Here is a 26,542-nt window from a genome sequence, read left to right on the forward strand (position 1 = left end):
GAACTATTGCTTGGAGGCTTGCAGCAGAGAAGATTAAAGATTTAACAACACATATGACAGTAATTTTAGAAAGAAAAAATGCAAGTACTTAACCTTTAAACTATGTTTCCCCGCAACTTCTCAAGTGCAATCCCCACCACTTTCTCAGGACAATTAGGGATAGGCAACAAATGCTGGCTTAGCTAATGACAGGGACATCCGATGAACAAATTTTTAAGATATACTTTATTTCTATATAGAGTTCTGAGTTATAAAAGCTTATTTGTGGGGAAACACATTTTTAGAAACAACTGAAATTGGAGAAGATGTTATAATTTGACAAATCAAATATGCTGGTTTTATGCATTTACATTTGCCACTAGGCTAGATCTTCATCTATACACTGTGGGCAGAAGAATGTAACTCTCATTTCTGGTTCTTGGTTAACAGCAGGATCCTCGGTTCAAAGAGCACAGGCCAATGAACCAAGCAAGTCAAGTCTTATAAGGAGGAGGTCTATTCCCCATGACAAAATTCAAGCACCTTAAAACGATCAATAAAATTTTAAGAATGGAGCAGTACATCCAAAAATTACAATTAACAACTTTCAGAGCACAGATGGAGATGAATAGCTGCAATGGAAAACCACCTTAACTTCAAGTTGTGTTTTTAATGTATACTTAACACAAATCTTCAGACTAGTCAGTGAAAATGTGCACTGTTTTCTATTAAGGTATAGATGTGAATTATCTAGCCATTTTCACTATTTATTATTTACTGTGTCCCAAACTGGAATTCTACTTTAATTGTAAAAGCATACATTTCCCAAGAAATAATATATCTTTATAAAATATTTATACAAATAATTAAGATATCATAAGACACATTACACACAACTGCATGTATCACTCAAAACAAAAACACTTAGCTGCAAATATAGCTTGCATATTATTCATGAACGCCCATTCTGCAACAGCACTAAAATTCAGGTCCTTTTGAAATGGTAAGGAGCTTAGCAATCACACAGTGCTACAAAGCGGTCAGCCTGGCATTTGTTGAAACCAATTGCTTTGCTAAGTGGGAAAGCCACTTTCAGTTTGTATAAATGTAAGCACAATCTTTATGTTCAATAAAGACTGAGAATGTTTTGGATTTGGAAATGTGGCCGATAAGGTATTGTTGATACTAATAGGGAAGTGGTAGTACAATTCTCCAACCTGATATAGCTGGCGCACGGTGGCACAGTGGTGAGCACTATTGCCTCACATTGCCAGGGAGTGTCACTGTCTGCATGAAGTTTGCACATTTTCCCCACGTCTGCGTGGGTTTACTCTGGGTGCTCCGGTTTCCTCCCACAGTCCAAACATATGCAGATTAAGTTGATTGGCCATGTTAAATTAACCCTAGTGTCAGGGGGATTAGAAGGGCAAATATGAGGGTTACGGCAATAGGATAGGATAGTGGTCGGTGTAGACTCGATGGGCTGAATGGCCCCCTTCTGCACTGTAGGGATTCTATGAAAAGCATTCCTGAACTAGTCATTGGGAAGTTGGCGATAGGGCTTAAAACTAAAAAGGTGATGGAGAAGAGGGTTCAGGTAGGAGTTATTTCTATAAGAAAAATTAAGGTTATAACGCAATGTAGAAATTTGTTGAAAGGTAAGCAGTGTGACAATAAGGAACAAAACACTTAATGCTAATAGTGCAGTGAACAAGGTCAAAGCAGGGTAAAAAGCTAAAAAGTTAAATTTAAAAGTACTTTATCTGAATGTCAGAAGCAATCACAAAAAGAGTGAATCAACAGCATAGAGATAGATGAGTTTGATCTAACAGCAAGTGTACAGACATGTTTAATATTCCAGGGTATTTGACATTTAAAAAACAAAGGAAAAGGAGGTGCAGTAGCCCCAATAATAAAGGGGTAACGACAGAAGTTAGAGAGCAAGAAGCAAATCTATTTATTGTGAAGTGAGACACAAAATATTTGATTAAACATCTGTGATTTCCTTACTTCCCATTAAGATGTTCCCATCTCAGCACCTCAAAGATCCACATTTACTTTTGCTATAATTAATGGGTGGAAATCAAATGGGAACAGTTTGTAAGCTTCTGAACAGCAGCTGTATTGTTGGATGGTATTAATCTATATATACAAGGAGCTTCAATTTACCAGACAGCTAGCGTGTGGGCCAACTCAACAGCTACAGGACGAGGTACAATCCCTGTTTTCGCCAAGTTAGATTCAGAGACAGGTCTTCACCTTAGCCTTAGTAATGAGTCATGGCCCTATATCATGATTTGGCAAATAACCGCCAAGGTGCTGCCTTTGGGCAGAGAACTCAAGAGGCAGAGGGCAGTGGCAGGCAGAGCTGATTGTGAAAAGACAATGCAATAATCATGGGCACTTTAATCTTCATATAAATTGGACAAATCAAATTAGCAAAAAGAACTTATGAGTTCACGAAATGCATTTGAGATAGTTCCTATTATAACGTGTCATGAAACCATTATTTTAAATCTTTTCTTCTGTAGTGTCACTTATCTTACATTGTGAAATGAGAAGAAACAGCATGGCTAACATTTACTGAATCATTCCATAATTTTTAACTAACATACATTTCACTGAGAACAGAAACACCTTTGAAAAAGTGATTCTTTTGCGGTTAACTACAGGATAGCATTAGATTAAAAGAGGTTTATAATAGTACCAGAAATAGAAACCATCAAAGTAAGGAGAGTAGTTAAACAAATGTTTTGTGTCTATTTTCACAGTAGAAAACACAAAATACATACGAGAAATAGAACGATAACTGCAACAAAAAAGTGCTGGAGAAGTTAATGGGGCATAAAGTCAACAAATCCCCTGGACAGGATGGTTACATCCCGAGGTTCTAAGAGAGTTGTGCGCAGAGATACAGTTGCACCAGTTGCGATCTTTCGATATTCCCCAGATGGGAAGGTTGCAAATGTAACAACACTAGTAAGCAAATGAGGGAGAGAGAAAACAGGAAACAGGCCAATTAGTCAGGCATCATGTCATTTGGAAAATGCTGAAATCCATTATTAAGTGGCAAGAGGGCATTTAGAAAATTATATTAGGTGGAGTCAAGTTGATTTAATGAATGGGAAATAGTTTGGAAAGTCTACTGGAGCTTTTTGGGGATACAACTAGCAGGGTAAAGGGGAGCTACTGGATATACAAGTAGATTTTCAAAAGCATTTAATAAGGCACCAAAAAAATCTGTTGCACAAGTTAAAGGTTTATGGGGTTGGGAGCAAAAGAGCAGTATGTATACAGAATTAACTAAACAACAGAAAAGAGAGACTAAAACAGGCAATTTTCAAATTGACAAACTGTTACTTTGGGGTGCCAGACTAATGAAATCAAGTGACATGTGGATTGGGTAGCAAAATGGAATTGAGGTAGAAGATCAGCCATGGGCTTAACATAATGGTGCAGCAGACATGCTGGCCATTTGGGCCTAATCCTGGTTCAAGTTATTTTGTTCTTAAGTGATCAAAGGGTCATTTTGCTTTTTGATTTCCCTTCTTGAGACAACTGCCTCATTTAGAGTAAAGTGGTTAATTTTTTTGATAACATTAACAGCAGTGTGCTCAACATATTAAAAAATGGTTTATTCCATTGTGCAAACGATGAAAAAGGTTAGCCAATATATTACAATTACATTCAGGTATTGCCTTTAAGATGGTAAAATATCCCAAGTCATTTCACAGGAATGTTATTAAACACAATTTAATACCCAATCACGTAAGGAGATATTAGGATAGATAAATAAAAGCTAGGTCAAATAGGTAGATTTTAAGAAGTGTCACAAAGGAAGAAAGATGCAGAGTGATTTATGGAAAGTGTTCAGGTCAAATGGAATGATGAGAATCAAGAATGCATAGGAGGTCAGAATTGAACAAGTGCAGTGATTTTGGAGGAATGTAGATTACTCTGATAGGGAGGGATGAGGCCATGGTGGGATTTGAAAACAAAGAATAAAGTACAGTACATGAACAAGCCATTTGGCCCTTCATGCCTGTGCCGATCACAATGCCCTAATTAAAAAAACCTCCTGCCTTTACTCGGTGCGCATCACTCCATTTCCTCCCTATTCCTGCACCCATCCAGATGCTTCTTAAATGTTGTTAATATGCCTGCTTTCACCATATCCTTTGGCAGTGAGTTCCAGGCACCCACCGCTCTCTGCATGAAGACTTTCCCGTACATCTCCCTTAAACATTCCCCCTCTTACCATGAATCTGTACCCACTTGTAATTGACATTTCCACCCTTGGAACAGGTCTCTGATTATTTACTTTGTCTATACCCCTTCATAATTTTGTAGACTTCTATCAGGTCTCTCCTCAACCTCAGTCTTTCCAGTGAAAACAATCCTAGTTTATTCAACCTCTCCTCACAGCCAACACCCTTGAGACCAGGTAATATCCTGCGGAACCTTCTTTGCACTCTCTCCAAAGCTTCCACATCCTTCTGATAACATGGTGACCAGAACAGCATGCAATACTCAAAATGTGGCCTACCCAAGATTTTACTTACCACATAGGATGGAATGAAAATAATGAAATAAAAGCGAAAGCATCTAAAAGCTTATCTTTGAACAAAAGTTTTGTTTAATATTTTGAAGTTTAGTCAAATAGAAAATCTATATCCTGTAAACTTATTGTTGTTTTGGTCCATTATGACAGAAATAATTATAACCAAAGCTTTTAACAGAAATTTGAATGAATTGCCTGAAGTGAAAAAAAACTCCAAATTGTACACTTGTTTAACAGAAAGTAACTTATGACTTTTACCTCTTCTTCGTGTCCCAGGTTGCACAGGGCTGTTCAGATAAGTTACTGCAGACTTTTTGCGCTGTAATACAAAGAATGACAAAATTTATATGGAGTGAAAATTTCAGCTATAAACAACAAAATAGATCTCATGGGATGCAATCTCCTTGACCTACTATTGCTTGTACTTGTTTCCTTTCCTTCTGGAATCATGGGCACAAAGCAAACTCAAATATTGTATCAGAAAATATCAGTAGTACTACACTCAATTCACATACCCAAAATACAAATGGGAACTGCAATTTGGAAATTTTATTACAGGTAGTAACAAGTTCTAAGGGTTTGTACAACACTGTTATAAATGTAACAAATACTCTTTAAACTAGTACCTCTGGTTCAAAAATTGCTCCACTGTACACTGGATTTGCTGTTGTTCGCCGTTTTCTTTCTTGCCTCTTGCTTTGGATTTCTGGTTAAAATCAAAAGATTATAGGACACACCTCATATAAATGCATTTACTATGTTTTCTTGAGTATTTAGTCCCTGACCTCTCCAAATTTCACACAAACTGTGACTAACATTTCTGCAGTTGCCTACCTATGCTGTTTCGAATCAACTATTACATAATTTATCTCGTTATGACTGTGCCTTCTTCAGTTCAGGGACTCACTAATGCATATTACCAAAATAACCCAGTGGTGTGGAGAATGTGGATGCAAACCTAGCTCATTACGTTATCCAAAAGTTATACTGAGGAATTCAAGTTCCCATCTCTCATCGTCAGCTGTTTCACAAAAAAATCTGTAACATAACCTGACCCTAACATGCACCACCATTTGCTTGCTGCAACTAGATTCATGCAGGTCTTTTTTTTCCCCTTCCTGTGGCAATCACAATTTCCACCTGCTGCCTTGCCTATGTGGCTGAAGGTATCTGGCTAAGTTTTGAAATTTAAAGTTGCAAATTTTAAAAAAAATACGAAGGCCTGGAGTTATTGCTCAGATGTGTTGCTTTTCTCAGTGCAATTTTCCTGAAATCAGAAAAACTGGTATAAATGATTTTATGTACTTTTTAATTCATTTATGAGATGTGGGTGTCACTTCCTTGGCCAGCATTTATTGCACATCCTTAGGTGCCCTCAAGAAGGTGGTGGTGAGCAACCTTCTTGAACTGCTGCAGTCCCTGTGATATAATGCTGTTAGGGAGGGAGTTCCAGGATTTTGACCCAGTAACGATGTACGAACAGTTAAACAGTGTGCAAGTGAGGATGGCAGGTGACTTGGAGGCAAAGTTCCATGTGGTGGTGTTCCCAAGTATCAGCTGCCCTTACCCTTCTAGATGGTAGCTATCATGGATTTGGAAGGTGCTGACCAAGTTGCCTTGGTGAGCTTGTGCAGATAGATGGTACACAAGAGTACCATTGTTCATAGGCAGTGGTGGGCGTGAATATTTGTGGAAGGAGTGCCAATCATGTATTCTTGGAGCAAGAATCCAGGCAAGTGGATCACATTCTATCACACTCATGACTTGTGCCTTGTAGATAGTGGACAGGCTATGGACGCAAGTTACTCATCACATGATTTATAGCCTCTGACCTGTTCGTAGCCACTGTAGTTATATGGCTAGTCCAGTTCAGTTTCTGCTCAATAGTTAGCCCAGGGTGTTGATATTGGGGGATTCAGCAATAGTAATGCCAAGGGGCTGTGCTTAGGCTCTTTCTTGTTGGAGATGGTTATTGTTTGGCACTTGTGGGGCATGAATGTTACTTCCCATTTGTCAGTCCAAGCCTGACATTGTCCAGGTCTTGCTGCATTTAGATAGGGACTGCTTCAGTATCTGAGGAGGTGCAAATGGTGCTGAACTTAGTGAAATCATTAATGAATATCCCCACTTCTGATCTTATGATGGAAGAAAGGTCATTGCTGAAGGTGACTGGGTCTAGGGCACTACCCCAAGGGACTCCTGCACTGATACCCTGAAGCTGAGTTGATTGGCGCCCAACCACCATAACCATCTTCCTCTTTGCCAAGTATGACTCCAACCAGCAGAGGAATCACTCCTGCCTATTTCTATTGGGTCCAGTTTTGCTAGGTCTTCTTGGTGCCACACTCAGTCAAATTTTGCCTTGATGTCAAGGGCAGTCATTTTCACATCACCTCTGGAATTCAGTTCTTTTGCCCATGCTTCAACCTAGGCTGTAATGACGTTAGCAGCTGATTGACCTGGGTGAAACCCAAACTGAGAACCAGTGCACTGATTATTGCTAAGCAAGTGCCGCATGACAGCACTGGTGATGACTCCTTCCATCACTTTACTCATGATCAATATTAGATTGATGGGCCGATAATTGGCCATGTTGGATTTGTCTTGCTTTTTGTGAACAGGACAAACCTGGGCAATTTTCGACATTGCCAGATAGATGCTAGTGTTGTAATTGTATCGGAATAGCTTGTCCTAGGCAAGTTCTGGAGCAAAGACTGTCAGCACAACTATCGGAATATTGTTAGGGCCCATTGGTTTTGCAGTGCCTTCAGATGTTTCTTGCATCACGCGGAGTGAATCAAATTGGCTGAAGGCTTGCATCTGCAATGCTGGGACCTGTGGAGGAGGTTGAGATAGACAATCCACTTGGCACTTCTGACTGAAGATTGCTGAAAATGTCTCATCTTTTTCCACTGATATGCTGGGCTCCCCTATCATTGAGATTAGTGATATTTGGATATTTATGGAATCTTCTCCTCCTCCTAGGGGTTGTTTAATAGCACGTCACCATTCACAACTGGACATGGCAAGACTACAGAGTTTAGATCCAATCTGTTGGCTGTGCAATTGTTTAGCTCTAGCACTTGCTGCTTATGCTGTTTACGAGTAGTCTTGTAATTTAGCTTCATCTCATTTTTAGATATGCCTGGTGCTGCTCCTGACATATCTTCCTGCACTCTTCGTTGAACCAGGGTTGATCCCCTGATTTAGTGGTCAAGGTTAAGAGGGGGTATGCCAGGTCACAAGATTACAGATTGTGGTCAAGTATAATTCTGCTGTTGCTAATGGCCCTCATGGATACCTTGCCAAGTTTCTATATCTGTCCAAAGTCCATCTGATTTAGCACAGCAGTAGTGCTACACAACTGGATGTAGGGTATTCTTAATGTGAAGAACAGACTTTATCTCCTCAAGGACTGTGCGGTCCTTTTAAGAACTAGGTTTCTCTCAGATAGTTTCTTGTAAAAAGCAACTCATTTCTAGTAACTGGTATTGACCTAGCTCGCTGGGAGATATATAATAGCAAAGAAAAGGCTAAGTTAATTACAGGGAATTGTAAGTTCCTCTGTGTGCTTCTGTCTTTTAAACAGTTTAGTTTAGATCAAGCTGGCTGCAAGGAACATCTCATTCAAGCAGAATTTAGTTGAAATTCTGTGCTAATTAAAAGGACTTAAAATTCTTGACAATTGAAGGACTCCAACAGTGAGTTGAACTTTGGGATAAATAAGTGAGTCCTTTGATAGAAGACTCCAGATGGGATGGCACGGTGGCACAGTGATTAGCATTGCTATTTCACAGTGCCAGGGACCTGAGTTCAATTCCTGCCTTGGGTCACTGTCTGTGTGGAGCTTCTCCCTGCGTCTCCATGAGTTTCCTCCAGGTGTCTGTTTTCCTTGTTAGGTTGATATGCCAATTTAGTCCCTTAGAGTCAGGAGACCTAGAAGTGTAAATATGTGGGCTCGATGGACCCAATGGTCTAATGGCCTCTATCTGCACTGTAGGAATTCTATGATTTACTGAACATTAGAATCAGGAGAATTATGACCCAAAGTGGCTACACTGAAGACTCTAGAGGCATCAGTGCTGAACTGGGAATTCACACCAATGTGTGGATGGAGGAGATCTGAAGGGACAAACTTGCTGCATGTAAGTGGAAGGCCCAGGAAATCTTTATATGAATCTTTGAAACAGGAAGCAGAACAATTGGTTAACCTTCCAATTTCTCATAAGTAACTGACATGAGATTTTGAGGGGCAAAGTCAAATGGGCATAGAAAGAAAATGGAGTTAAGAAGTTCAGCTTACAGCATAAGTAACAGTATTCACCGTACTTTTAATATCTTTTAGTGTAACTGACTATGTGGTGAAGTTCTTAGGAATTCTATGATTCTAAACAAAAACAAAAGAACACGAATACTAAGTACAGGAGGCCATTTGGTCCATCGTGCCTGCACCTACAACAATCCCAACCTATCTCTAACCCAACATATTTACCCTGCTAATTCCCTCCCACCCCCAAACCGAAACTAGGGTCAAATTAGCATAGCCATTCAACCTAGCCTGCACATTTTTGAACTATGGGAGGAAACTCGAGCACCGGAGACATGCAGACATGAGGAGAATGTGCACACTCCTCACGGAGGGTGGCTCAAGTCAGGAATCAGATCTGGAGAGGTAGCAGTGCTAACGACTGTGTCACTGTGCTGCCCTAGTAGTGTAGTAAAATTATTTTTCTTTGAGCAGTGACCTTTGCAGCTTCATTCTTCCAACAAATTTCTGCGTTTTCAGTATTTAAAATGAAAATGATCATAACATTACTTCACAGCAGCTTCACTTGCAAATAAAAGAACATCTATAGGAACAAGTTGGGTGTGCTAACCTTTGTTCTCAGGAGTGCCATGGAAATGGTACGTGCAAACAAAATAAAAATCTTAAGATAAAAAAGACAAAAACTAATTTCTTACCTTCAAGGTGATCATGTGTAACCAACCCCAGAGAAACCATGAAAGCAACTTTCTGTTTAAAATTGAAACAAGATACAATTTTACCTAATTAAAGCACATTATTGACAAGTTTCCATACTTTTATTTGCTGTTGGTGAAAAGCAGTACAATTTCTAATAAATTAATATGGATTATTTTATTCTACACAAATAAGGCCCATCATCTCAAAAAAAACCAACCCTTGCAAATTACTTTCCCATCTCCAACCTCTCTTGCCTCTCCAAAACACATTCCCATCTTCCCAGAACTCCCATGTTTGAATCCCACCAATCAGGTTGTTGAATCACAGTACTAGAACAACTCAAAGTCACAAACAACATCCTATGTCACTGTGACAGAAGGGTAAACTTCCTCTCCTTGTCCTTTCCACATCACACTCCTCCAACTGCTCTCAACTGTAATCTCAGCCGATTCCATTCTTATCTATTGAGTCATAGCTGAGAATCAGTTGCAATGGTTTCTTTACCTGCTCCTACACCTTTACCTCTCGTGTCCCCCAAGAATCTGTCCTATTTCTCATCTGCATGTTGCTCCTTGGTGACATCATTCAAAGGCGCAGAGTTAGTTTTCAAATAAACGCTGATGATATCCATCTTTACTATCACCTCTCTCAAATTCTTCAGTATTGGTTAGTTAAATACCCAATACTGGACAACCAGAAATTTCCTCCAATTACATACTGGAGTGATCAAGACATTGCTTCTGGTTAAAAAGGCCTATTTCCACCTCAGCAACGCTTTCCAACTTTTGTCGGTCTCAACTCACCTGCTGCTGAAATTTACATTTGCGCGTTTATCACCTCTAGGCTTGATACTTCAACACACTCCTAACTGATCTCCCATTTTCTATTTTTTGTAAACTTGAAGTCATCCCTTTTTACACCTCTCAACCTCTCACCCTTGCTTTACATCATTAAGACGCTCCTCCAAACCTCACTCTTTGACCAAAAGTCTGACCCAAGTATCTCCTTATGTGGCTTATACTTGTTTCATAATATTTTCATGAGACACAATAGGACGTTTCATTGTGTTAAAGGATGGTGTATTGTTGATCATGTAAGTTAATGCACTTTGCTTAAGACCTTAATTTAAAAAATAATAAACCAGCTCACAATTAAGACTGTGCAAGGAAGCATTACTGTGAAATACAGATTTCAGTTTTAATCCATACTCTAAATAATTCAGTGCTATATTCCATAGCCAATGCTTGCTCACTCCTCAGCTCAGCTACAAATTCTATCCACATCAAAAATAAATTCCTCTGCTAGGATTTTGACTCTCACAAATCCATTTTATTAACTGAAAGTCACAAGGGGGCATTAAAGAAAGTACAATATGTCTTTAATTAATGACATTCTTGTTCTTGGAAATTACTCATTTGAAATGTAATCCAAGAGAACTTGGATTATAACTAATTACATGTCAAGTTCATTTCCTCAGGACAAGATATTTTGGAACAATCTTACATTACATTGATGCAATAATAAAAGTAAAACTAATCATAGTGATATCAGGTCAGTATCTCATTGTTGCTTGTGGGAGCTTGCTGTGCCTAAATTATCTGCTGCACTTCTCAATATGCCAATAGCGTACACTTTAAAGGCACTTCATTAGCTTTAAAGGGTATAAATGATGATATACAAATAAGTTCTTTCTCAATAGTGAGAGAAAGATCGAAGTAACTGTTTAGAACAACCTGGTCATCAATTTCTGTTTTCAGTAGAACACAATTACCCAAGAAGATGACTGATGACATGGCCTGCAACACCAGATGCAATGGCCACAAGGAAATATGTGAATAGAAATGGTGTTGGGTGCTTGCAACCTGTGTACAATACTCCATAACTAGTATAAGTTATTATTTCCCACTACAATGGGGTTGAAAGTTACCAAATGTATTTGCAACAGAAGTCCAAGATGCCCACGTTAAAATACGAACAATAATTTTATTTCTGGAAAGCTTTCCTTGATATAGGGCCAAACTTCCTTATTGTACCAACTCCAACTCAGTCTTCTGAAGCCTTGAGGGCGTCTTCTATAATTCTTACAACAAAATGGCAGCATTTTATGGATGACCAGGAGTCATTCACTGGTTGCTGGCTCCCAACTTTCTGACTCACAACTCACTCTCAACATAAAAATGCTACGTACTTAGAGTGCTTAGATAGTAATATGACCCCATATTATCATCAGTGCTCAAGCTGCAGCATAGAATCAGATAGCTTAGATGGAGGCTAATTGGCCCAGCTTGTCCCAGAAAGTTTCTTTGAAAGTACGATTCAATTAGTTCAACTCCCTCCCTGTTTTGGTAGCAAAAGACTTTTGGTGGCTTTTGCTACCAAATAAATCTGTTGGACTTTAACCTGGTGTTGCGAGACTTCTTACTGTGTTTGCCCCAGTCCAACACTGGCATCTCCACATCATGACTACCATGGACCACCACAAACTGGCAGCTCCAAGTGGAGAGGATCTCCGAGTGGCTTTTGCTACCAAATAAACCTGTTGGACATTAACCTGGTGTTGTGCGACTTCTTACTGTGTCCACACCAGTCCAATGCTGGCATCTCCATATCATTCCCAAAGTCCTGCAATGTTTTCTTTCTAACTATGCAGCATATTCAATTCCCCTCACAAAGTTATTTCTAACTCTGCTTCTATTATCTTTTCAGGTAGTGAAATCAGTCCCAGTTGCTCTACAGTTCATAATATATGTATTCATACATTTCACCTAGATTAAAGAATTATTTTAAATATATTGGATAAATTTTATTCTAAATATACTGGAAGAATTACTCAAGTTCATCAGTTTTCTTTTATCTTAAATTCAGAATCTAGAAATTGCACCAACTATTGCATGGCATTACCTCTGGGTTCTCCTCTCTCTTCGGTTTAGGTGGAATCGGAGAAGTCGGACTGCTGTCATTTGGTCTTTCTTCCCATTCTACCTGAAGTTTTATGGTCTAGTGTGACATGGAAAAATACATGAGAGCAGCTCATACTTAATATTCCAGCGACATGAACTTCATAGGCATATATCTGAGGGATGACTTATTTGCTCAGACCATCTAAATGTATCTCAATTAAAATACAGATAAGAAAACCAAATTTGATCAAAATGGCATGTGTTACCATGCTGAAGATAAAACTATCCATTGCCCTACCAGTCAATACTTCTGTTTCTAAAATATCAAAACCAAACTTTAAACTATCGCCCCATCACAACTAATGATAGCCTGTAAAACATGAGCATCATTATCTTTTTGTAAAACAACTGATCTGGATTTTTCAGGAATTGACAATAACTGTCTGAAACATCGAATGTCAGGCAGATTATTGCAGAAATTCTGAAGTTACAGACTCCAATGAAGGCTGCAGGTGGTCTCCCTCACAGAACCAACAAACAATGAAATCACTGAGGAGTTCAATTTCTCTGCACGCTCCCTCCACCCCCCGCCCCAAATTACATTGCCATTCAACACACCTTGTCCAATTAGATGTGACTGAGTCTTTAAAAATGTGATTAATAAAATTTAATGAACAGAACTGACTTGAAGAAATATTTTATAATCATGTCCTACTGTTAAATGCTTAATTATGAGATGCTTTACGCTACATATTTTAACTAATTTACTTAATATTTATAGCTTCTACCTTATTTCATATGCATGTCAGTAATTTGCAGCATGTAAAGATTTTTTAAAAGTGATTTTAATTTAGTGACTTTAATTTCCTGTTTGTGCATCTGCTGAAATCTTTTAATGCGATTGGCTGCTTGGATATCTACATCTGGTGTTGTAATGAGGCGGGAAGAATTAGGGACCTTGTGGTGAAGGATCCTCTTGGGGAGAGTGATCATTGTATGGTGGAGTTTCTGGTGCAGATGGAGGAGGAGAAAGTGGGTTCCCGGATACGCGTCCTTTGTTTGAACAGAGGGGAGTACGGTAGGATGAGAGAAGAATTGGCGAAGGTTGACTGGGGGAGCGCGTTGGAAGGTAGGTCTGCTGAGGAGCAGTGGAGGATCTTTAAGGAGATCTTTCTTGGTGCTCAGCAGAAATTTATGCCGATGGTTAAAAAGGACCATAGGAAGAGAGGTAATAAGCCGTGGATAACGAAGGAGGTAAAGGAAAGTGTTAAATTAAAAGCGGAGGCGTTTAGAGTAGCTAAGAGTAGTGGGCGAGAAGAGGATTGGGAGAGGTTTAAATGTCAACAAAGATTGACAAAGAAGTTGATAAAGAAGGGTAGGAGAAACTATGAAGCTGGGCTAGCGCTTAATATAAAAAAGGATAAGCAAGAGTTTTTATAAATATATAAAAAGGAAGAGGCTGGCTAGGGTGAACGTTGGACCCTTAGAGGATGAGAGGGGGGACTTAGTGGTAGGGGATGGGGAAATGGCTGAGGTCTTGAATAACTTTTTTATTTCGGTCTTCACGGAGGAGGACGTGAATAATTTGCCGGGTGTTAGCGATGGAAAGATGGTAGGACTGGAGGGCCTGAATGACATTATTGTTCCTAGAGAGGCGGTGCTCGACAGACTGGAGGGACTGATTGTGGACCGGATGGAATGCATCCGAGGGTTCTGAAAGAAATGGCGGAGGTGATAGTGGATGCCTTGGTGGTTATTTTCCAGACGTCGCTGGATTCCGGGGAAGCGCCGGAAGATTGGAAAACGGCTAATGTTACGCCGTTGTCTAAGAAGGGTGGCAGACAAAAGGCGGGGAATTATAGGCCGGTTAGTTTAACGTCTGTTGTAGGTAAAATGTTAGAATCCGTCATCAAGGAGGAAATAGCGAGGCATCTTGAGGGGAATTGCTTGATCGAGCAGACGCAGCACGGTTTCGTTCAGGGGAAGTCGTGTCTGACAAATTTATTCGAGTTCTATGAGGATGTGTCTAGGGCGGTGGATGGAGGAGAGCCGGTGGATGTGGTCTGTCTTAATTTTCAGAAGGCATTTGACAAGGTACCTCACAAGAGGTTATTGCAGAAGGTAAGGGGGCATGGAGTTGGGGGTAGGGTGTTAGCGTGGATAGAGGATTGGCTGTCAAATAGGAGGCAGAGAGTGGGGGTTAATGGGTGCTGTTCGGATTGGCGGTTGGTGACTAGTGGAGTGCCCCAGGGGTCGGTGCTGGGGCCTCAGCTATTTACCATTTATATAGATGATCTGGAGGAGGGGACCAAGTGTATGGTGTCGAAATTTGCTGATGACACCAAGATTGGGGGAACAGCAAATTGCGCGGAGGGTGTGGAGAGTCTGCAGAAGGATCTAGATAGGCTGGGCGAATGGGCCAGGAAATGGCAAATGGAATTTAATGTTGGCAAGTGCGAGGTGGTCCACTTTGGTAGGAAGAATGGTAGGAAGGACTATTACTTATGTGGCGAAAAACCGCAGCAGGCGACGGTGCAAAGGGACCTCGGGGTCCTTGTGCATGAGTCGCAAAAACCCAGCATGCAGGTGCAGCAGGTGGTCAGGAAGGTGAATGGGATGCTGGCCTTCATAGCAAGGGGGATTGAATATAAAAGTAGGGAGGTCTTGCTGCAGCTGTATAGGGCATTGGTGAGGCCGCAGCTGGAGTACTGTGTGCAGTTTTGGTCACCGCACTTACGCAAGGATATTTTGGCCTTGGAGGGAGTGCAGAGGAGGTTTACTAGGCTGATACCAGAGTTGAGGGGGTTGAGCTATGAGGAGAGGCTGAATAAACTAGGCTTGTACTCGTTAGAGTTTAGAAGAATGAGGGGAGATCTCATTGAGACGTATAAGATGATGAATGGGATGGATAGGATAGAGGTGGAGAGACTCTTCCCGCTCAGAAAGGACAGTAGGACCAGGGGGCACAGCCTCAAGATAAAGGGGGGGGCGGTTTAGAACGGAGTTGAGGAGGAACTTCTTCACTCAAAGGGTGGTGAATCTCTGGAATTCTCTGCCCGTTGAAGTGGTGGAGGCTACCTTGCTAAATATTTTTAAGACGCGGGTTGATGGGTTTTTGATGAGAGGGGATTAAGGGTTATGGGGAGAGGGCGGGAACGTGGAACTGAGCCACGACAGATCAGCCATGATCTTATTGAATGGCGGGGCAGGCTCGAAGGGCTAGATGGCCTACTCCTGCTCCTATTTCTTATGTTCTTATCTACTCTACATTTTGAATGCCCAGTAAAGAAATGTTGGTAATCAGTTTCCATGCCACTGAATGATGATAGAGATGAAATCTTTAGTTAGACAGACTGCTAAATCTCACAGCAAAACTTACTTTGTTTAAAGTTTATTTATTAGTCACAAGTAAAGCTTACATTAATACTTCAATGAACTCCAGTGAAATTCCCATGCCAGATTCCAGTGCCTGTTCAGGTCAATGCAGCTAACCAGCACAACTTTCAGACTGTGGGAGGAAACCCAAGCACACATGGGGAGAACATTCAAACTCCACCCAAGCTGGGAATCAAACCCAGTCCATGGCACTGAGGGGCAACAGTGCTAACCACTGTGCCAGGGCCATTTGTGGCTGTAGCAAGTGCCCTTGTTTCTCTATTGACTACAAAATTTTGGTCAGATTATGAAGTACATAGGTTTGGAGAAAATCAAAAGCAATGGTGACTACAATTTGTACTTCAGTAATTCCTTTTTCAGAACTTTCAAACTGCAAAACAGTAGTGTACCAACTTGTAAAATTAATAGATGATTACAATTACAAAATAAAAGAATAGCATTGCAAATATTAGCTCTATAATGGAAATTAAAGGCAAACTAAATAAAGTTATCAAATCATCTAATATAGGAATCAGTTCATAAACCTAAATGCCCAACTGCACTACAGGCATGAGATTATCTTCTGGTGATGTTTCCCATTGCTGCAGGAAGGCAATGCATTGCCTGCTGATTGCACACTGCACTCTATGAGCATGTTTAATGGTCTGAAAATAACACCTAATTGTTTATCAGCAGAGCTTGAGTAATACACAAAGTGTTTTTATTTAACAATCTGCGTACACTAGAAGACTAATCTTGGTCAATGCTCACACACAGTTGAAATTGCTAAAATAAGGTTTGCAAATAAACTTTTCTGTTTATTTGTTGGATATGGACATTGCCAGCATTTATTTCCGATTGGTGCTGGTGAATCAACTTCTTGATTCCCATGTCCACTGTTGCACCCCTGAAGAAGGTACTTCCAACAGGGCTGTTCAGGAGAATGTTTCAAGATTTTAACCCATTGATATTGGGTTAAAAGAAGCAGTGGCTGTAGTTTTGGGAACTGCTTTAGAAAAAGCTTTGGAGATGCATGGTATCTTGCAGATGGTATATTATGCAGCCTTGGTGTGTTGGGAAGAGAGGAAGTGAATGTTTAAGGCTGTAGATGAGGTACTAATAAAAAGCAGGCTGCTTTATTTTGGATGGTATTAAATTTCAGGAATGTTGAACTGCATACGTTGGAAAGCTGGACTCATTCAGAGCGCAATCCATCACACTCTGACTTGTGCCTTGAAGACAATGGAAAGACTTTGTGCTGGGTAATATTGCAGCCAATGGAGATTCTTCCACCCACCGCCCTGGATACATTCGATCAAATGCTGCCTTGGTGACAAGAGCACTCTTACCTTTCCTTTGGAATTCAGTTCCTTTTTCAATGTTTGGATAAAAGTTGTAATGTGGTCAGCAGCCAAGTGGCCCTGCTGGAACTTAAGCTGGGCAGTAGGAAACAGATTATTGGTAAACCACTGGAGTTTGACATCAATGTCGATGACACTGCCCATCACTTTGCCGGTGGCTGATGTTTTAAGTGGCTCATACTCACAACTGCCCAGAATAAATATATTTTTTCTTTTCCTAAATATTTATTTTGTCTAATTTCAAGTATTAGTGTCTAATTTCAAGTATTACAGATAAAACATTAACCAGCGAATGGACTCAAATGGATAGATCAATGCCTTTAAGGTGATTTCAACCTAGATATCAGTTTTTGGCTGTTTAAGGGAAGAATGGGACATCAAAAACATTAAATACCTTGTTCTCCAGATTGGTTTTGTTGAGCTTCAGCTGTTGGGAACCAACCAGTTTAGGACTTGGGGTTGCTATGACAATGCTCGTTAGCTGTGCAGTTGGTAATGTTTTGGTGACAGCAGCTGGTTGGCCATTCATAATTCTAGCCTGATGTATGGAATTTGCAGTTGATGGCTGAGAAGTGTGTGAGAATTTTGTCAGCATCACTGGTCGCTGGATTAGTTGTGAAGCAGTAAACACAGGTGCAGGTGCAATAGGAATACTATTTGGCATCACTGGCTTTGGACGAACCTGAAAAATCATCAGCAATTTAGCATGTTACAATGTAAACCATTCTTTTCTCCACCTTTAATATCCTCTTCTCTTGACGCTGACGATTACCAGTGAGCCAAGTCAGCAAGTGTCATCAGGTTACTTAAAGCAACAAGTATCTCAGTCAAGGCCCACCAATTCAATTATATTCCCAGGCACTAATAACCACACTTGTAATTTCTAAAGATAGTGACAGCAGAAACCATAGACAATGTTGCCCGAGGCCAATTGCAGCACTTGTGCACCAGCCCTATCTAAATGCAGCTCGAATAGTTGGATTGAACCTGAGGCCTTTCCAGTTTACAGCACTCAGTTCCAAATTGATGTATTTACCATCTGAACCCTACAAGCTAAATAAGGTCTCCTTAAAAGAATTATTAAAGACCATGCTGCTGAACTTAAACTCAACTGAAAAATAAATGTGCATAACATTAAATTATGAATTCAGGCTCTTGTGCCTTAAAACATTCTAGAGTAAAAATTCTTCACAAGTATGGAATCTCAACATAAGAATATAGCCTTACACTTGTTACACCAAGTAACAAATGTTGAACACCTACTAGTCATGATGTGGATATGCCGGCGTTGGACTGGGGTAAACACAGTAAAAAGTCTGAGACCACCAGGTTTTAGTCCAACCGATTTATTTGATAGTAAACTCACAAGCTTTCGGGTTAGCCCCTTCGTCAGGTGAATGGAGAGTTCTGGCCTCAGACTGAGCATATAAAGCACAGACAGTTTAGAGATTACTGATTAGAATGCGAACCTTTATACCTAACCTGCTGTTCAAGTCCTGAAGTGGCTGACAATGTGTGTCGAAGGAGCACTGATCACAGGTTAAAGAGGTGTGTATTGCTGTTCAAGTCCTGAAGTGGCTGGCAATGTGTGTGGAAGGAGCACTGATCTGTAACCCCCGTGACTTGCCTGGGTTTGCAAAACCTCACTTACTGTACTGTCTGGAGACAATACACATCTCTTTAACCTGTGATCAGTGCTCCTTCCACACACACTGTCAGCCACTTCAGGACTTGAACAGCAGGTTAGGTGTAAAGATTCGCATTCTAATCAGTAATCTCTAAACTGTTTGTGCTTTATATGCTCTGTCTGAGGCCAGAACTCTCCATTCACCTGACGAATGGGCTAACCCGAAAGTTTGAGAGTTTACTATCAAATAAATCGGTTGGACTAAAACCTGGTGTTGTCAGACTTTTTACTGTGAACACCTACTACACATACAGTAGTTTGTAAATTTCCAAGAGACAAAGTCATGTGGATTATGACTTTACCAGTAGCTCACCAAGGAATTGCAACAATATTAGACAGGAACCGAAGAATGTAGATTGAGGGCAGAGGTTTGAAGTCAAATCAACATCTGGCATTTGGGCGACTTTCAAGTGTAAGTTAATAGGTATTCAGGTGCCTGTAAGGATGAAGGATAAGTATAGCAATTTTCAGGAACCTTGGATAATGAGAGGTATTGTCAGCCTAGTCAAAGAGAAAAAGGAAGCATTTGTTAAGGCTAGGAACACACAAAGCAAGTGTGGAATACAAGGGAAGTAGAAAGAAACTTAAGCAAGTAGTCAGGAGGGCTACAAAGGGTCACAAAACGTCGTTGGTCACCAAGATTAAGGAAAATCCCAAGGCTTTTTACACATATATAAGAGCAAGAGGGTAGCCAGAGAGGGGGTTGGCCCACTCAAGGACAAGGTTGGGAATCTATGTGTGGAGCTAGAGGAAATGGGCAAGGTATTAAATGAGTATTTTGTGTCAGTTTGCACCAACCAGAAGGACTTGGTGGATGATGTGTCTGGGGAAGGGTGTGTTGAGTCATGTTGAGATCAAAAAGGTGGTGGTACTGGGGGCCTTGAAAAACATTAAGGTAGACAAATCTCCAGGACCCAATGGGATATACTTCAGAACACAGAGCAGCAAGGGTAGGAGCCTTGACAGAAATACTTGTATCCTCATTGGCTGCAGGGGCGGTCCCAAAGGATTGGAAAATAGCCAATGTTGTTCCTTTGTTTCAGGTAGCAAGGATAATCCAGGTAATTACAGGTTGGTGGCCGTACATCAGTGGTAGGGAAATTACTGAAGAGGATTTTTTGAGAAAGGATTTACTCTCACTTGGAAATAAGTGGACATATTAGCGAGAGGCATTATGGTTTTATGAAGGGGAGGTTGTGATCAAGTTTTTTGAGGAAGTGATGAAAATGAGTGATGAGGGTAGGGCAATGGATGTTGTCTACACAATCTTCAGTAAGGCCTTTGACAAGGTCCCTCCTGGCAGACTGGTACAGAAGGTGAAGTTGCACAGGATCAGAGGTGAGCTGGCCTTTTTTAAAGTCAAACCAAACAAACAAATTCAAGTTAAATCAGGGCAAAGTAAAAGGGGCAGCTCCCCAAAAGGAAGGGGAACAGCCCGAACAAAATCAAAGTACAAAGGAAACTTAAAAACATCAAAGATAGATACAGAACTGGCCTGGTCATAAAAGACAGAGTGTAGCTGTGGAAGTGTGCGTTTCTGAAAGGAGGGCTGTGACTAGTGGCGTTCCTCAGGGATCAGTACTGGGATCTTTGTTCTATTTATCTATATACCAGACGACCCAAAAGTTGGTGGAATTGCAGATAGCAATGAGGACCATCAGAGTAGATACAGCAGGATATAGATCAGTTAGAGATTTGGACGGAGAGATGGCAGATGGAGTTTAATTAGGACAAATGTGAGATACTGCATTTTGGAAAGTCTAACGCAGATGGAAAATATACAGTAAATGGCAGAATCCTTAAGAATATTAATAGGAAGAGGGATCTGGGTGTACAGGTACAAACGTTACTTAAAGTGGCAACGCAGGTGCAGAAGGTAGTCAAGAAGGCATATGAGATGCTTGCCTTCATTGGCCAGGGTTTAGAAATTGGCAAGTCATATTGCAGTTTTATAGAACCTTAGTTAGGCCGTACATTGAATATAGTGTTCAATTCTGGTTGCCGCACTACCAGGAGGATGTGGAGGCTTTGGAGAGGGTATAGAAAAGACTTACCAGGATGTTGCATCGTATGGAAGCTAGTAGCTATGAGCAGAGGTTGGAGAAACTTGGTTTGTTCTCACTGGAACGATAGAGGTTGAGAGGCAACCTGATAAAAGTCTACAAGATTATAAGGGGCATGGACAGAGTGGATAGTCGGAAGCTTTTTCCCAGGGCGGAAGAGCCAATTACCAGGGGACATAGGTTTAAGGTGCGAGGGGCAAGATTTAAAGGAGAAGTATGAGGCAAGTTTTTTGTTTTTACACAGAAGACAGTGGGTGCCTGGAACTCACTACTGGGGGAGGCAGTGGAAGCAGATACAATACTGACTTTTAAGGGGTGTCTTGACAAATACATGAATTGGTTGGGAATAGAGGATGTGGAACCTGGAAGGGTAGAGGGTTTCAGTTCAGATGGGCAGCATTGTTGGTGCAGGTTTAGAGGGTCTAAGGGCCTGTTTCTGTGCTGTAATTTTCTCTGTACCAATTTTCATGCAAGAGATCATGGAAATGTCACAATATTTGACTGTGGAAAGCATCACAGCTGAGTTCAATGATATAATCTGGCAGCCAAAAAATGCACTTTGCAGCAGAGCTCACTGAATAACAAAGTTTTGGGAATGTGACCTTTCATCTGAGAAATGTCATAGACCTGAAACACTAACTATTTCTCTGAGTAAATCCAGCATTTTCTGTCTTTATTTCAGATTTACAGCATCCAGTGCTTTGTTTCTGTCTCATTTAGTAGCAAGCAGTCAGGGGTAAAATTTTTTGCTTATTTTTCTCTCCTCAGTTCAGGCGCAAGAAACATTCCAGATGAGATCTTTCTCCTCACCTCTTCCTGGCAGCAGCTTTGTAAACCCCGAGCTCAGTAATAGGACGCAAAGGGTAGTGGTTGAAGGCTGTTCGAGTGACTGGAGGCCAGTGTCCAACAGTGTGCCACAAGAATCGGTACTAGGATCCTTATTGTTTTTTATATACACAAATATTATAGATGAAAATGTGGGGGAAATGTTAGGCAAGTTTGCAGACGACACCAAGATTGGTAAGGTGGTTACTAATGAGGATTGTCATAGATTATAGGAAGATGTAGCTGAGTTGGACAAGTAGGCAGATCAGTGGCAGATGGTAGTTAACCCAGGTAAGCGTGAGGTGATGCACTTTGGAAGATGATCTTGGGGTAATTATTCACAGATGCCTGAAGGCAGCAGATCAAGTGAATAGGATAGTGAAGACGGCACATGGGACACTGGCTTTCACCTTTCATGGTATAAGAGCAAGGAGGTAACATTGGAGTTGTGCAGAGCATTGTACAGGTCACAGCTGGAGTAGTCTGTGCAGTTTTGGGTCACCTCACTATAGGAAGGATGTGATTCCACTAAAAAGGGTACAGAGGGGATTCAAAAAGATGCCTAGGATGGAGCATTTGAGTTATATGGTGAAACTGGATAGGCTTGGAGAGGGGACTTGAAAAATAACTTTTTCACTCAAAGGTGGTGGGAAGCTGGAATGCACTGCCTGGGAAGGTAGTGGAGACCGGAAACCTTACCACCTTTAAAAAAAATTTGGATGAGCACTTGAAGTATCATAACATTCAAGGATATGGGACATGTGCAGGAAATTGGGATTAATGAGTCTTTAGTGGTGGTTATTGCCACTGTATACAATGGGCCACAGGGCCTTTCCTGCGCTACATGAATCTAAAGAGCTAATTGAATAATAGAAGTGAAATACAATTCTGGAATGAGACCTGTACACCAATATACTTCCTTCTGGTACCAATTTCTTAACAGAAGGCTGTCTTTGGTTATTCCTCCTCCCATCTTTTTGTTTATATGTGAATTAAAGATTGAATACAAAAGGAATGATGGCACTTTGCTGAAAATCAAATATAACACTCATTTGAGCACTTTAATACTTCCTAAACTACACATCGAATGTCTTAGAATCTGGTTTTCAGCAAAACAGAATCCAGCTTCTGAGACAAAGGTATGAAATATCTTAATCGGTGCAATGACAGATTACAAAGGGCCATGTCTATTTATTATTTCAGTCTACAGCTTTGCATTCAAGCCATTAATGAATGTGAAATCACCAATAACAGAAGTCTCTCTGTCACATGCATTTACCTGTGGTAAAAGCGTTGGCCGTTGTGTCAGTCTAGGTGGAGGGATGAACTGAGGAACCTTGATTGGCGGGGAGCTTGTAGTCTGTACCTGCTGATTTGAACATATTCATTCTTACACATTACTTTGATGGAAAATCTTTACATCAAAAATAAACATTGAATACATACAAACTATTTCAAGCTGTTTTAACTAAGATTTGACAAAACAAATACGCTTTCTTCTCTGAACTGTAAAACATAAGAAACAGGAGCAGGAGTAGGCCATCTAGCCCTTCGAGCCTGCCCCACCATTCAATAAGATCATGGCTGATCTGAAGTGGATCAGTTCCACTTTCCTGCTTTCTCCCCATAACCCTTAATTCCCTTGTCTATCAAAAACCTATCTACCCGTGACTTAAATATATTTAGCGAGGTAGCCTCCACCACTTCAATGGGCAGAGAATTCCAGAGATTCACCAACCTTGGAGTGAAGTTCCTCCTCAACTCTGATCTAAACTGCATCCCCCCCCCTTATCTTGAGGCTGTGCCCTCTAGTCCTGCTATCCTTTCTAAGCGGGAAGAATCTCTCTACCTCTACCCTATCCATCCCTTTCATTATCTTATACGTCTCTATAAGATCCCCCCTCATCCTTCTAAACTCCAACGAGTACAGACCCAGTCTATTTAGTCTCGCTTCATAGTCCAACCCCCTCATCTCCGGTATCAGCCTAGTGAACCTCCTCTGCACCCCTCCAAGGCCAAAATATCCTTGCGCATGTGCGGCGACCAAAACTGCACACAGTACTCCAGCTGCGGCCTCACCAGTACCCTGTACTGTTGCAGCAAGACCTCCCTGCTTTTATATTCTATCCCCCTCGATATAAAGGCCAGCATTCCATTTGCCTTCTTGATCACCTGCTGCACCTGCAGACTGGGTTTTTGCGACTCATGCACAAGGACCCCCAGGTCCCTCTGCACCGTAGCATCCTGCAACTTTTCGCCCTTTAAATAGTAATCCCTCCTACTATTATTTCTGCCAAGTGGATAGCCTCACACTTGCTAACATTGTACTTCATCTGCCAGGTCTTCGCCCACTCGCTCAGCCTATCCAGATCCCTCTGCAGACTTTCCACACCCTCCACGCAATTTGCTTTACCACTCATCTTCGTGTCATCAGCAAATTTCGTCACCCTACACTCAGTCCCCTCCTCCAGATCATCTATATAAATGGTAAGTAGCTGAGGCCCCAGCACCAATCCCTGCAGCACTCCACTAGTCACCAACCGCCAATCAGAATAGCACCCATTGATACCAACTCTCTGCTTCCTATAAGACAACCAATCCTCTATCCACGCTAACACCTTACTTACTTTAAAACTACTAACTTTCTAAACCAAAGGTAACAGTTATGTAATAAAAGACCAAATATGCCAAAGATCAGTAAAATACAGAAATATGGACAGCCACATAATTCAATAATACACAATCCCAGCCTTTAGAGGGTTAAAGTCCTTCTCCAGAGATCTGAGCACAATCTAGTCTGGCACTTCAGTCCAGTTTCAGGTGAGAGCACATATGATTCCATAGCACTATTCAAGAAGGAGCAAGAAAGTTCTCCCTGGTATTCTGTCAATACTTATCCTTCAATTAACAGCACTAGCAGATTAAATGGCCCTTTTCCCATTACTGCTTGTAGAGTATTGCTGTGCACAGATTGACTGCTGAATTTCTTATATTCCCAGAAGGAAGAAAACAGTCAAACTTGGGAATGACTGATCTTGTATATGTTAAATAGGAAGTCCAGTTTGGACCAGTACCAGTCATTTCTAACTTTTACTTGTTTTTATTTCTGGGTTAAATGTAGGCTCCATGAAGAATCAAAGGCTGGAACTATACATAGTAGTCACAGACTGGCGCACAATAAATGATATTTACATTCCCTTTTCATCATTAAAGAAACTTTTCTCTAATCCTACATGCAACAGTCTTCTTCACTTTCAGTTGGCTTGTTTGTCTGGTTATCTATACTCATTTTTTTCTTCACTTGTGCGCTCGTGTGGCAGTTTTTGCTGGAATAATCTTTTGAATGGATATCCAGGATACTTGGATAACAGTGAAGGATAAAAAATTAGAATGGTCAGATTTTGCAATTGTAATCATGTTGAAATGGTTAACATTTTCCTTCATTATTCTTTGAAACAGATTGGACTTGTGAAATCCAACATGCAAGATGAACACCAAAAATTATAAGCTTATGTCATTGACTCACTGCTCTTCCACAGGGTGTCCTTTTGAAGTCCTTGCAGATGGAAAACATCCAGAAATCACTGATCTGGATTTCAGGGTCAGTGATAAAGCAAAGGCTTTCTTTGGAGAAAGCTGGTCACAGAGATCTAACAATCTCAATGGTTCCTTTCCCCTCCTTTCTAAAGCAATTTAAATCTGGTGCCAAGACCAAAGTATATCTTAAAAGCAAATTACTGCAGATGCTGGAATCTCAAACAAAAACAGAAAACATTAGAAAATCTCAGCAGGTCTGACAGCATCTGTGCAGAGAGAGAACAGAGCAAACATTTTGAGTTTGGATGATCCTTCATTCCAATTCTGACGAAGGGTCATCCAGACTTGAAATGTTAGCTCTATTCTTTCTCTACAGATGCAGTCAGACTTGCTGAGATTTTCCAGCATTGTGTTTTTGTTGCAAAGGGATATTTTGGTGTGTTGCAGCACTGATGTCAGCAAGAATGGAAGCAACCAATCACACTGAAATATTCAAAAATCAACAACAAGAAGGTGTGCATGTGTGTGTGTTGGTGCAGAGTTTATGTGAAGATGTTGTGGCAATTTCCAAAGTAACATACAATCACATACAGAAACTTCTGGATTTGTGTTGTTCTGCACATATGCCAACTCCCTAAGCTGCTAGCATTTTCAGTGCGACAACGACAGCAAAAGCTGACAATTTTGCCGTCACTATCGGTACATAATCCAAGGTCTAGAATAACTGTAAACTTCTACATTTATGCAAAATAAAAAACAAGTAATCTAAAATTTTTACACTTTTCAGCATTAAGCGTCATGTCCTAATCTTTATTTCTATATTCTATAAAATTATAAAAAGTGAGTGATAAAACTCGCTTGCTACTGCTTGATTTGTTGCCTTTGAGAATTTTTGAAGTGACTGACTGCTTAATCTGGTTTGATGACATCCCTATGCTAGAGATCTTCAATAGATGGTGTCAGGATTAATGTCAGGGAAAATGAAATCCGTGCCCCAGATCTCGCATGGCCTTGTGTGCAGCTTTCCTCAAAGTCAGCAGTGAGTACCTTTCACTTTGTGGCCGACCACAAATTCTGGGCCATCAACTTGAATTGGTGACAACTGGCAAAACAGTTAATTCTCAACTGAAGGGTTTTGTTGAAATAAATGCCTTGTTATTTTAACATTAATTTGAGCAGACAGTTTGCTTTGTTTCTTAAGATGTTAATTTGGAAAATTGGAAAGGATTTTGGGGCTGGTATTATAAACAACTGTATGAAGGAAGGTTTCACTGATTTACTTTTTTCAGAA

At 40.6% G+C, this 26,542-nt stretch overlaps 1 protein-coding gene across 5 annotated transcripts in view; it reads right to left on the minus strand.

Annotated features, from left to right (window-relative positions):
• The window catches only part of phf21aa (PHD finger protein 21Aa), a 351,791-nt gene that overhangs the window by 42,106 nt on the left and 283,143 nt on the right, over positions 1-26,542 (minus strand). For 4 of the 5 annotated variants that reach the window (XM_080190507.1, XM_080190504.1, XM_080190506.1 and 1 more), the window contains 6 exons: positions 22,994-23,083; positions 17,534-17,821; positions 12,405-12,500; positions 9,503-9,554; positions 5,167-5,246; positions 4,799-4,859 (listed from right to left, as the gene is read on the minus strand). In XM_080190507.1, coding sequence (XP_080046633.1) covers positions 4,799-4,859; positions 5,167-5,246; positions 9,503-9,554; positions 12,405-12,500; positions 17,534-17,821; positions 22,994-23,083 — 667 coding nt within the window. The remainder of the gene's footprint in view (positions 1-4,798; positions 4,860-5,166; positions 5,247-9,502; positions 9,555-12,404; positions 12,501-17,533; positions 17,822-22,993; positions 23,084-26,542) is intronic. The other variant, XM_080190505.1, reaches the window with a different exon arrangement.

Source organism: Carcharhinus amblyrhynchos, chromosome 6 (assembly GCF_965287045.1).
Source record: "Carcharhinus amblyrhynchos chromosome 6, sCarAmb.v2.hapA, whole genome shotgun sequence".
Classification (NCBI taxonomy): Eukaryota; Metazoa; Chordata; class Chondrichthyes; order Carcharhiniformes; family Carcharhinidae; genus Carcharhinus; species Carcharhinus amblyrhynchos.